The 13,250-nt window shown below is 37.7% G+C and overlaps 1 protein-coding gene across 1 annotated transcript; it reads left to right on the top strand.

The window, feature by feature from the left end:
- The first annotated feature begins 957 nt into the window (after positions 1-957).
- On the top strand, positions 958-12,997 carry LOC124274878 (receptor-type tyrosine-protein phosphatase F-like). The gene is made up of 12 exons (XM_046710249.1): positions 958-1,095; positions 2,321-2,378; positions 3,556-3,737; positions 4,513-4,690; positions 5,934-6,107; positions 6,985-7,116; positions 7,471-7,607; positions 8,369-8,473; positions 9,560-9,623; positions 9,830-9,871; positions 12,271-12,354; positions 12,864-12,997. The coding sequence occupies exons 1-12, from the start codon at positions 1,027-1,029 to the stop codon at positions 12,920-12,922; spliced, it is 1,284 nt and encodes a 427-aa protein (XP_046566205.1). The 5' UTR covers positions 958-1,026; the 3' UTR covers positions 12,923-12,997.
- Positions 12,998-13,250: the final 253 nt, after the last annotated feature.

Consider the following 13,250-nt stretch of genomic DNA (forward strand, 5'->3'; position numbering starts at 1 on the left):
ACCAGGGAGGCGCAGGTAGGCCCAGAAAATTGACTGTCGGTGACAGGACGCGGCTTGGTGTTCTTGTTTCTAAAAACAAACGAAGGAGTTTAGAAAACTTAAGGCTGGATATGATTGATAGAGGAACTGTGGATGTCTGGAAGGAGACAATTAGAACTGAGCTGCATGCAATGGGTTGGCAGAAAAGTCGAGGAATTCCATCATCGATCATGAAACCTGAACAAAAGGAGCGAAGGTTGAACTGGTGCTTATAGCATAGAAATTTTAACTGGGACAATGTGATTTTCTCAGATGAAAGTTCTGTGTGGCTGTTTCCTAATGCACTGAAATTCTGGACCAAACAAACTGAAAAACCTTTGTATCAGCGCCCAAAGTACAGTCCGAAATTTAACGTTTTGGGTGGCATATCTGTGTTAGGAGCATGGCCCCTCTGTGTATTTGAAGGGAATATGAACAGTGAGCGGTACACAGATATTCTCGAGGGACATTTACTTCCCTCTGCTCAGACTTTCTATTGTTGAGTGCGGCGTTAAAACAGCCCAACTTGACAAAGCTAAAAACAAACATGCTCCATATCATGCTCAAAGCGCAGCCAAATTAAAAAGTAGTCGAAAGCTTGATGGAATAGATGAGTGTCTTAAACAGAGCAGTTCTAAAGATGGAATCATGGTCAAAGCGCAGCCAGAAAAAAGTATGGATATCAGAAAGTTAACAGTTCTATGGAATTGGTTTATTTTTCTTCTATCTTCTAAATATTATTTTCTCCTATCCAGAACTTATTATTTGCTAACAATCCGAAATAGCGGACAAACGTTTTTATGAAATGTACTCGTAAAGGGATTCTGCGTTTTGCTGACATATTTCTCTCGATCGCTAGTTAAACACTACACAACACGACACAGCCGCCCGCTTATCAGCAGTTGACCTGACCTACAGCGCTGGGTGGACAGTCCCTGTAAATCACCCTGATACAGAATTCCTTGTCCCACTGTGACTGGCCTTAGCGTCGTGTAGCATTCATTCACAATGGACATACATGTATTTTCAAGATGGTGTTTCATGTTGGCAGCTATTAGTATCGGATCTGTACTTACGGTAAGTGTTTAGACCTATCTAGCCAAGCGGGGTGCTCTAGTTACATTTACACCAAATGCTTCTACACTACACATACTACGTGCTATATCCTGTGCACCGGTCTACCAGAGTGATAGATCGCCCAGTCGTCTAAGTCCACGCTCTAACGACATTCTCTTAGATTTATGTATGCAAGAAACGTAATTATGATTTTGATTTCGTTTCGCTGATTTGGTTTCTAGGTGTACTAATTCCATACAAGTGGGAATCAGTCAAGTGATAAACACGTGAGTGAGTGAGTGAGGCTACCGCTTTAACGCCGCAATATTCCTACTGGGGGACACGAAAAATGGGCTTTACCCATTGCCAATGTACCCATGTGGGGATCGAACCCTGGTGTTGGGCATGTCGAGCGAATGCTTTAACCACTAGGCTACCTCTCTGCCCGAAACTAAGGCGAAAGTGGGTAAAACTAAAATATTGAAACAAAATCGAGTTCACTTCTCCTCATGGTACATGGTGAAATGGTAACACTCACTCACTCACTGAAATTGATGATTAGGGTCTAAAAGAACAGACAAACCATACTGGATATGATGCAAACTAATGTCCCTTATAGGCACTGTTACTCCTTTCTACCAATTATGTGTCATCCTAATGTTTCACTGTTTACTTGGGTCTCGGTGGGGTGGCTAAGTGGTTAAAGCGTTCGATCCGGGTTCGATTCCTCAAATGTGTACAATTTGTGAAGCCCATTCCTGGTGTACCCCGCCGTGATAATGTTGGAATATTGTTAAAAATTAACGCACTCACTCTATTGACCTACCGCCTCATCGGTATCGAGGAAGTGGATCCTGTGATCGTGTCATACCAAAAGACACAGAAAGATGTACTTATTGTTACCTGGCCTGATGTCTTATATAAAGTGTATGATGGCTGTACAGTGGGTAAACACTAGTGAGTGAGTGAGTGAGTTTAGTTTTACGCCGCTTTTAGCAATATTTCACCAAAGTCACGACGGGGAACACCAGAAATGGGTTTTTATTGTACCAATGTGGGGAAACGAACCCGGGTCTTCGGCGTGACGAGCGAACGCTTTAACCATTAGGCTATCCCACCGTCCCGGATAAGCACTGGAAAGTGTGCTCACGTCTTACATTTCGTCACATAAATGTACTTTTCTTGAATGAGACGTTTACCCCATGCCACCTTAAATAATTATTATCATCATTAATGTATATTTCAGACATCAACAACAAAGCCGTCTACTACAGAGGAAACTACTACCACGACACCTTTTGTGGGTATGTCTTGTCCTATAGATTACAATACAGGCGATATACATGGCCATCCATGGATTGGTACATTTCTCTGACACATGCCCTGAAAACAACGTGTCCATATTGTATGTCTTGTCCTATAGATTACAATACAGGCGATATACATGGCCATCCATGGATTGGTACATTTCTCTGACACATGCCCTGAAAACAACGTGTCCATATTGTATGTCTTGTCCTATAGATTACAATACAGGCGATATACATGGCCATCCATGGATTGGTACATTTCTCTGACACATGCCCTGAAAACAACGTGTCCATATTGTATGTCTTGTCCTATAGATTACAATACAGGCGATATACATGGCCATCCATGGATTGGTACATTTCTCTGACACATGCCCTGAAAACAACGTGTCCATATTGTATGTCTTGTCCTATAGATTACAATACAGGCGATATACATGGCCATCCATGGATTGGTACATTTCTCTGACACATGCCCTGAAAACAACGTGTCCATATTGTATGTCTTGTCCTATAGATTACAATACAGGCGATATACATGGCCATCCATGGATTGGTACATTTCTCTGACACATGCCCTGAAAACAACGTGTCCATATTCTTGAGAAAACATCTGCAGAAAGCGGACTCCAGTTGTACGAGTCTCATCCTTGAATAAGCTACCCGTGAGGATCCGGGTTAGATTTGATCTTCAGCAACCCATACTTGTCGTAAGAGGCGACTGACGGGATCGGGTGGTCAGGTTCGCTGACTTGGTTGGCACGTGTAATCGTATTCCAGTTGCGTAGATCGAAACTCATTATATTAATTACTGGATGGTCTAATTTACAAACAGTCGCTATAAAGCTGAAATATTGCTACTCAGTGCGGAGTTGACAAAAACAATCATTGCATAAGTATGCGTTTAAGAATCAATACCCAATGGTTGTATGCTTTGAAGCAATATGTCGGATGTTTTAAGAATCAATACCTAATAGTTGTATGTAAGAATCAATACCTACTAGTAGTATACTAGGTTTTAAATGATAAGTTGTTCAGAGCAAAAGGTAATTCACATTCAAAATATGTTTGATCATGGAAAAATTATTTGTTACATATTCGAACATTATTATTTACATACAAAAAAGCAATTCATGATCTGTTTGGGAGTAATAATGCTAACATATTTAAGTCCCAGGTAAAGTCAACAATTTGAAGACAACAGTGGGGACATCTTCGTCTGTTGGATTGTCGTGGTCGGCCTCAACAAGTGATGTTCACTTCACCCAGTACGTCATCTACACAAGCAGGGGAGACGAATGTGTCCAAGCGGCAATTTTCCTGTGCCTCCCCAACAATGAGTCTTATTCAGCTGTAAGTGAATTCTTAGCTTCATTATATTGTTATTATTAACACAAATCACATTACCATTTAGGAACACGTTTTTATGTATCCGTTTACCGATCTTAATAATACCCCTTTCCCCACCCCCATCCAAAATAAACCCGAAAACCCCCAAAAACAAAACAACAAAACCAAAGAAAACAACAAATAAGAACAAAACAACAACAAAGCCCCCCCAAAACCCTAAACAATACAAACAAAAAACCAACAAAAAACACAACAAAAACAAACACACACACACACACACACAAAACACACACACAACAAAACAACAACAAAATAAACACCAAATTTTTTTTTGGAAAAACTCAATTAAAACCAAAAGCAACCACAAAAACACATGCATTACCCAACAAAATAACCCAAAACTTCAAATAAACAAAAAACCAGCCAAACAAAAGCTAAATATCGCACGAAAATGAAGTACAAAAGAAAGGTAACACACTTAATGTTCAGGGATTAATTTCATCTAAAAGAATAACTTACATACAACACAAACACAATTAACACGGGATAAAACTCGTTCCCTTCTTCCCCGTGAAGGTCCGGGTTAGAATATTGATCTTCAGTAACTCATGCCTGTCGTTAGAGGCGACTAACGGGATCTTGGTGGTCATCGGCTCGCTGACTTGATCACTGGATTGTCGGGTCATCGATTACCCCAATTTGCGCAGATCACTCACTCACTCACCACTCACACATTTTTGGTCGGTGTCTCATTTGTGATATTGTGTTTCTTTTCCAGTCCAACTGTAATTACATTCTTGCTGGCACTACTTGGACATACGCCCAATGCCATGGTAATATGACGTACAGCGTTACTCAGCTGGATTCGAACACAGACTACACAGTTTCTGTCGCTGCCACAGACAGGTTTATAATAGGGGAAAACTCTACAATAACAGCCAAGACTCACATTGGAAGTAAGTATAGTAATAAAGTGTCTATAGTGGTTGTTCTATACACGTCTTTACAATGAATATTGTTGTATAAAACTGTAACCTTTTTGACATGACTTTTACTGAGCTAACAACACGTAGAATGAGTGAGTGAGTTTAGTTTTACGCCGCACTCAGTAATATCCCAGCTATACGACGGCGGTCTGTAAATAATCGAGTTTGTACCAGACATTCCAGTGATCAACAACATGAACATCGATCTACGCAATTGGGAACCGATGACATGTGTCAACGAAGTCAGCGAGCCTGACCACCGATCCCGTTAGTCGCCTCTTACGACACGCATGGGTTACTGAAGGCTCATTCTAACCCGGACAGTTGGTTGATCCGGTGATCAGACAGGCTGACTCTGTTGACTGTGTCGTTGTACCAAAGTGGTGCAAAACTGATGCAATCACATGATGTCAATCACAGTATAGATTGTCTTGATTAAGACTCGATGTTTTACAGGTACAGATGTGGATGTTAATACTGTTGAGTGATATTGGGATATTAAGACATTTAGTAATAACCTCATAGCTGTTAGACTGTGTTGTGTTGAGTTTTTAATACAAACTGCAGCGTTGAGTATATTATGACGTTATTGCCCATTATGGTGTAATGATGATTTTATGGAAAAGCATGTACAATGTGGATGACCCCCTAAATTGTATGTACAAAATAAGTGCCCCTGCATGCCATGTACAAAATCAATTACCCCCTTCCCTTCCCATAATTTCAAAGCATAATTTTAAACATATTTTTATGTACAGAATTGCTGACCCCCCTAGTATGTGTGTACAAAATTGATGACCCCACCTAGCTCCCCAGAACAAAATGGTGACGCCCCTTAAAATCAGCATCAGCCCCCTAGCTATAAATTATGAACGGTCCCTTACATAAACCCTGTTTCCTAATGGCCCTATAATAATTCTCTAAGAATTGCCCCAACAAGCTAAATATTACTAAACACGGCGTGAATTCCCTCACTGCTACAATCATATCTATGACCTACATATATGCTCATTGATCTCGGTGACGCACGACAATGACCTACGAACGAAGGTCTTGTTTAAGTATATATTACACTAGTTCGTGTTTCTCTGGCTGGCTTCTTACAAAATTGAATTACAGGACTCCTTAAATCGTAAGCAATTAGTAATTTCTGGTATTCATATTATCCATGTTTTTCCGTCCTATCAAAGTAACATTGCGTATTACGATTCAGTTCCAGCGTCACCAGCCAACATCCGGGGAACTGCTCTGAACCATTCCGCCATTTTGATTGAATGGGACGTTCCCTCCCACAATGCTGGACCAATGTGGTACGATGTTACGGTTCTTAAGGAAATCGACAGGGCGTCTGGTGGTTATATTGCGGATCGCGAATACAAAGTTGAAGGTTAGAGCTGGCATTATCCATTCACCAGTTCATGTTCTTTTGAGCACATGTGATTTAAACAGTCTACGCGATTATGAAACGTTCGATGCAACAAATGAATATACAGTTAAACACCGTTGTTTCGAAGTTGAAGGAAACAAATACTTCGAGTTATCGCAGGTTCGAAATATGAACATTTAGGGCTTGGCTTGAAGAATAAATAAAACAAAGCTGTGACTAACAAGAATATGTCTTATAAACATATCGACTTATCGCAGATAATGTGTGCAGGAATATCACTTACAGTATACAAAAAGCAAAATATTATTCTATTATTTGTGTATATTTAGGATCCTATTTCATCACCATTATCGACGTTGTTGTTTGGTTTGTTGTCTAACGCCGCACTCAGCAATGTTCCAGCAATATGGCGGCGGTCTGTAAATAATCGAGTCTGGTCCAGACAATCTAGTGGGCAACAGCATGATCATCACCATTATCGAGGTCCTACAGCAGCACCCCTTCGAGCTTATACCCCACCTCCACCACATCAATTTCGTTACAAAACTGATACACAAACAAACGATCAGAGGATCAGAAGCCGGTCTCATGTTCCAGACATTGAAATTAATACCATTGTATCCACAATTAGGGTGATCAAGAATTGTTAAATCTAAATGATAAAACTTCAATCAGAAAACAACGGATGGTTACCCATCTCACTGAAATAATTGTACTTGGATCCTGTGTTTCATGTGAGAAGAGTACTGGCGCAGTTAGAAATGAAAGTTTTGCTTGTCTTTGCGTGTGTTGTGAGTACATACTTATGTCATGAAACAAGGTAAAACTCTGTGACCCATTATTATATCGTTTTCCCTCCTGTCGTTTTGTGATGCAGGCCAGAATAGCAGTTCCTTCGTAACAACGGATTTGTTGAGCTCCTGGAGCTACATGTTCGCCATAACAGCCAGCACCAAGGCTGGAACCTCAAACATGGCAACATCCAAACCTGTCAAAACACTGCCCTCTGGTAAGTAAGACAATCTAAAGATTGAAAATTACCTTATAATAACATGACGCCAGAATCAAATAGGTGAAGGGCCCGACTTGCCCTTTTTTGCTACATGCAAATTTTGGACATGCAGAAAAGACAAGTTAGGTATTACTTTATATATCGTTGATTTAAGATGAATTTGATTTCAGGGGCGTCGTCATTTAATTCATTTTCACGCAACTCATGCAGACTATTCAAATTGGGAATATTCAAATCACACGTCTTTTGTGAATGTACACAACTTGACTTGCGAATGACATCTATATATGTATAATATTTTGAATAATTCTAATTTAGCTGAACTAACTTGTTCTTACTTCTCTACTGCAGCTCCAGGTGAAGTGCAAAATATCAGTGTAAAGTTTGACCACAATCAATACCTGACCGTCAGACTCACCTGGGAATGCCCCCCTGAGAAGATGAGGAATGGGCACATCACGAGCTACACAATCTCCTACACAGGCAATGTAGGAGATTTTAGTATGGAACACTTAGTTTCCTATTCCACTAAGTCAATGTCCTTTGCATTTGTTAAATTTTCAGCCAGGTATCACCACCAAATATACGCACGTTTTGCATACTCTCTGAACGTGGACCTGTTTCTTTATGCATACTATAAATTATAATTTCTGATTGGGTTGGTCAAATCAATGGAAGATCATTTGAGCGCCAGGAATGACGATGATATGACAATAGCAAATAACTGATTCTCTTCCTCTGATTCAAGCTGTTTAGATACATACATAAAGCTTCAGAGTGACAGAAAAAGGATGAGTTCTCATTTCCTGTAGGTAAGGTTTCCTCTATATCGAGCAATATTCCAACATATTTACATTTCACAACTTTTGAGGAACAATCGAGCATGCTCTTTTCACCAAGATTTCAGTGAGCGTCAACTCTGAGAGTCGTTGTCAGCTACGACATGCAAGGCCGCAGTAAGGAAACTTTGAAACTTTCAAAGCTTTAACATATAGTTTTTTTTACCAGCCATTTTTTTTATTGTTTATTTAACAGAAAATATAAAGTAGATCCAAAGTGGATCCATATTGTATATTTGGTAATTATCAGGATACGAGGCCATGCATTGGACTGACCATCCGATGCATTTGGTCTCTAATGAAAGTCATGACAAGGAAATGTTTGTGAGCTGGGAATATTACTGCAATATACCTTTCCCACCAAAATGAGCTGTTACTTGTTTATATTGACGTATGTATTTACAATGCAGATATCCCTGACGTTGACTGCAGGAAGCTTCTACCCAGAGGATCCTTGCAGCGCCCCCCACACGGTGTATCTCCCTGTCATCCCAGACGGGAAGTACATTGTTCAGGTTCGTATGATGCAAAGCACCTTTGGTTGTTTTGTATTAATAGTGTAATGAAGAAGCACACCTCTTGCTGCATCAAGACTATGGGTCGTATCTTATCATAACGTAATGTTTCATTATATATAGAGATTTTACACGATATTCTACCATGAGCCTTATAGTGGCAGATAGTAGGATATTTGAAACGAAAATACCAACATATATAGCAATAGTTAAAGGTGAAAGTGTTATTGAAGAGTCGAATCTTTCAAGGGAGAATTAAACAAAGTAATAGGAAGATTTGCAAGGCATCCAAATCGAGATCAAGAAACAGAAGGTTTTTTATAAATAAACCTCCAGATCATAATGTTATTCAAAAAAGTGTAAAAGTTAATGAAAGAAATTACGAAATCTTAAAATGATTTTTGATACGTCATGGTTAACCGTAATATAGTTCCATCTAAAAAGTAAGTACAGTTGACTAAAAGCAGTGAAACAATTCGAAGAAGTAAACAGGACTGGTAACAATTGTACTTGTGTTTGCGGTTTTTAAATGTTCGGGTAGATGTAATGTCGAAGATATAGTAAAGTAATATCAGATGCCAGATATGTCAATAGTATGAATACCTCACATGACACATAATATACAGTATAAATCCATATGAACCAAATGACATAAGCCAGTGGGCAAAGAAAAGCGACAGCAGCACAATAGAGTAATAAAGATAAGTAAAAATGTGACCTTTCAAGAAGATAAACAAAATATTTGGATGATAGCAAGTTATGTAAAACTTCAGACTTACACGTAGAACCTTTCAGGGCGATTAAACGAGGTATTAGGATGATTGCAAGGTATCTAAAGTGTCTGACTTAAACGTAGAACCTTTCAGGGCGATTTGAAACAAGGTATCAGGATGATTGCAAGATATCTAAAACCAACTTGCGTAAAATGATATTTTGCTTTCTATCTCTTATAAACGAGCGTGAGAAATTATAGAACATAGTTTGTAATCGCACTTTAACTGTTAATACAATAAATGGGTAAATACGGAAAATGAGTCTTGCCATATGTATGCTGTTCCGCATGGCTGTATTTCCTGTTTTTTACAGATCTGGGCCAACGCTGAATTTCTAGGAAACAAATCAGCAATGATTTTTGTAGCAGACCGCGATAGTGAGTATACCGCATTACCCTGTGATGACACCTTATAGAATTTCAATCCATGTTTGTTTCATTTAATTAGAAATATGTCGAGAATGGAATGCTCATATCTCAGTTCATACGTAACAACATAACAAGTGACGTTTTCTTTATTTTATAGATGTTGATACTGTTGAAATATCTTAATACAAAGTGATGACTTCAACCTTTTGTTCCAGAAATGTACTACAAGGATTACAACACAACTGTTTCAACAGCAGGTAAACTGTAGAGGCGCATTGATGCGGTTATATTATATTTCGATAGTCAATATCGTTTATTCATTTTTTAGGCCATCGGTCCATGTACATCGTTGAACATTAATATATGATGATTTAGTAAAAGTGACAATGATTATACATTGCGGAGAGACAAACAATGTTTAAAATATTTTACTACATTTAGAATAATTTCATGATCTTTACTGCATACTAGTAACTTACAAGAATAAGTAGTAGGGTTAACAGAAAATTTAGATGGTATATATTTTCTCCTTCTCAAATTATACATTGGGCACTCAAACAAAAAGTGTATAACATCTTCTTGCATAACGACTACGACCAGTAATTGTTTGAATAGGTTACTCGTCTAATCTAAGCAAACATAAATATCTCCTCAACTCCCAGTTTCTAATATGCATGATATAATATTCTGTATCGAAACACGATTTGAACTGGAGATAATATTTTAACCTATCAGATTTACTTATGTTGATAATTACCTGTATATTACATTCACATATGCATTGCTTAAATAGCATTTAAAAACATATCCACATTACCAATATCCTGAAACAGCCACACATCACCAAATCCGAAACTGAAAAGTAATTGCCTTACACCACTTGCCCATGTTGTCCTGCCAGATTCATCGAGTTGTTTCATTGAAAGATAACGCTGCCTGGGATACCTACTATTATGTATCCTCCAAAGTTTGCACAAATACTTAACACATTTAACATGATAATCTACATACAATTGATGTCTACCACACTCCGCCAAAACAGCATTACTAGAATTATATTTGCTAACCCCTAGCACAAACTTACAGAAATTAGTAAAAAATGATTCTAGCACTGGATATCTCTGAAATCCCCAAACTTCGGCACCATACAATAACACAGGTTTAATTTTATTGTCAAACAATTTAAAAAGTAACTTTTATGAAAAATAGAGCCTTTATACCTTTGATAGCTAATGTATCTACACACTTTGGCCAAGACAATCTAATTGAAAAACAACAACAACGAAATAATTATAATAAGTCGTAACCGTTATCTGAGAGCCACTAAAGAACCATTTTTCATAATGCCTTAATATACCACCATTCCTGCAAACCATAACTTCTGTTTTATCTAAATTAACCTGAAGAACCCACTTATTGCAGAAACTATCAAGAATATCTATCTTCCGCTGCAAACCAATGACACTAGCATCAACAAAACACAAGTCATCCGCATATAATAATAACATTATTTCCATAAACTCTTGACCAACTGATATACCTCTTAGAGTAGAAGATTCTATCATGCTCTGAAGTTCTAACATAAACATGGAAAATGACCAATAATACACCTTTGACGAACACCCCTTAATAAATCAAAGAACTCTGACACTGAAGTATTAGAAAGTTTAACTGCACACTGAATTTAAGAATACATATTCTTTAAAAGAACTAATATACGACCAAGAAGTTTCTTGTTAATAGAGTCAAAAGCCTTTTTGAAATCTACAAAAATGCAATAAAACTTTCCTTCCATTTTAGATGGATATTTTTGAAACAAACATTGTAAAGTAAAGATATTATCAACAGTACAGTAACCACGTCTAAATCCAGCCTGTACTTCTGGGATCTTCTCATACAAATCGGCAAACTGAGCTAATCTTTCATTCAAAACCACAGTCAGACATTTTCCTAATGTGTCTATCAAAGATATAATTATTAACATCTTTCACACTTCCCTTCTTATGTAAAGGTATAATAATACTTTTAGCCCAAATAGAAAGAAACACGCCCGTACGCATGACACAATTGAACAATACTGTCAAATACAGAACTAAAATACTACAACATTTCATGATTATTTCCGGGGCCAGGTGCAGTCCCACATTTCAGCCTGTTTATAGTACTATTTAATTCACTGTCTGATATATCAGATTTCAAAATGTCATTCATAGTCAGACAGATACCAACAGATATTTCGCTATGTTCTGTTGACGTAACGTTTGTATGGATAACAACTTCATTCCATCTGGTATAAAGAATAAAATAAAGTTGTTATCCATAAAATAATGTCATGTATTCATGTTCTTACAACTTTTAAAGGCCTTTCAAGAACTCCATAACGTCACTTTCAGAAACTACATGAAATCGAACTGTTAATAACAGTCTTAATGATAAAAACCAGTGACTGATATTATGAGCATATACCATGCTGTCAGATTATGATTGTCCAGTTTACGAATCCAAGCCACCCAATTCACTGTTCGAACACCGGATATGGATCTTTATGCTGTACTGAAACATGAGACATGTTTTTCTCGAGTTTTGATCACCACTTCAGATATTGCAATACACGCTGACAGGGGTTAAATATATTATTTCAATTTCTATATTTCAGATGCCCAAAGCTTAATAGATGTGTCCGCCGCATGTGGTTCCATAATAGCAATCCTTATTGTGGCTGTGATTGCTCTTGTTCTAAGTGAGTTCTTTGTCATATCTAAAAATAAATAGGGACAGTTGTATAGCCTAGTGGTTAAAACGTTCGGCCCGGGTTCGATTCCCTAAATGCATACACTGTGTGGATCCAGTTTCTGGTGTCCACCGCCGTGATGTTGTCTGATTATTGCTAAAGCGGCGTAAAACTACACTCACTCACTCAAATTGGTACTTCATTTAAGATTCCTCCATTAAAGTAAGAAAGTAAGTAAGTACCATGTACCATGACAGATTCACTTCCTATTGCACATATTTAATCTTACCGTTATATTAATATGTAATAATTATTTACATTAAAATAACCAATGCGCAAAACATACCATGATTTAAACTTACCTTGATCATGTATTTGTACATTTATTGCTTTACTTTATATGCTTGTACTCAATTATGGGAACACAAAAACAAAACAACAAATAATAGACGTATACAAAAGTGTAGTTATTGTTTTCACACCAAACCAAATGCTCCTGTTTTTTTTACCACTTTCAGCAAGGCCAAGAAGTGTTTTACCTGAAGAAGGACTGAAGTTTGGACAAAGGACTATCTGATCATCGGCGCAAACCTGCATGGAGCAAAATTAACAAAATCATTTTAGATCAAAGAATAAAGTTATCCTGGAACGATACTGTATTTGAAATTATTGAATATCCTATGTAATTCAATTCATGTTTCTTTCCACCTTTTGAAAATATCACAATATACTATTCACACTTTGCTCACTTAGGATAAAATCATGGATTCAACAGAAAACTATGATGTGGGGTCAAATATGGTATAAATATCTAAGCTTATTGTAAGCATGGATCCTAGGTTTCAGTATGTCATTTCGTCTTGTGGATCCCATACCTTTTGTGGTTACTCATGCCACAAGTGCAT

Source organism: Haliotis rubra, unplaced genomic scaffold (assembly GCF_003918875.1).
Source record: "Haliotis rubra isolate DU_JTF1 unplaced genomic scaffold, ASM391887v1 Scf195, whole genome shotgun sequence".
Taxonomy (NCBI): Eukaryota; Metazoa; Mollusca; class Gastropoda; order Lepetellida; family Haliotidae; genus Haliotis; species Haliotis rubra.

Coding starts and splice junctions, on each gene's coding strand:
- LOC124274878 (XM_046710249.1), top strand. CDS start 1,027: ATGGACATACATGTATTTTCAAGATGGTGTTTCATGTTGGCAGCTATT. Junction 8,474..9,559: donor ACGGGAAGTACATTGTTCAG/GTTCGTATGATG, acceptor TGTTTTTTACAG/ATCTGGGCCAACGCTGAATT. Junction 9,624..9,829: donor TTTTGTAGCAGACCGCGATA/GTGAGTATACCG, acceptor CTTTTGTTCCAG/AAATGTACTACAAGGATTAC.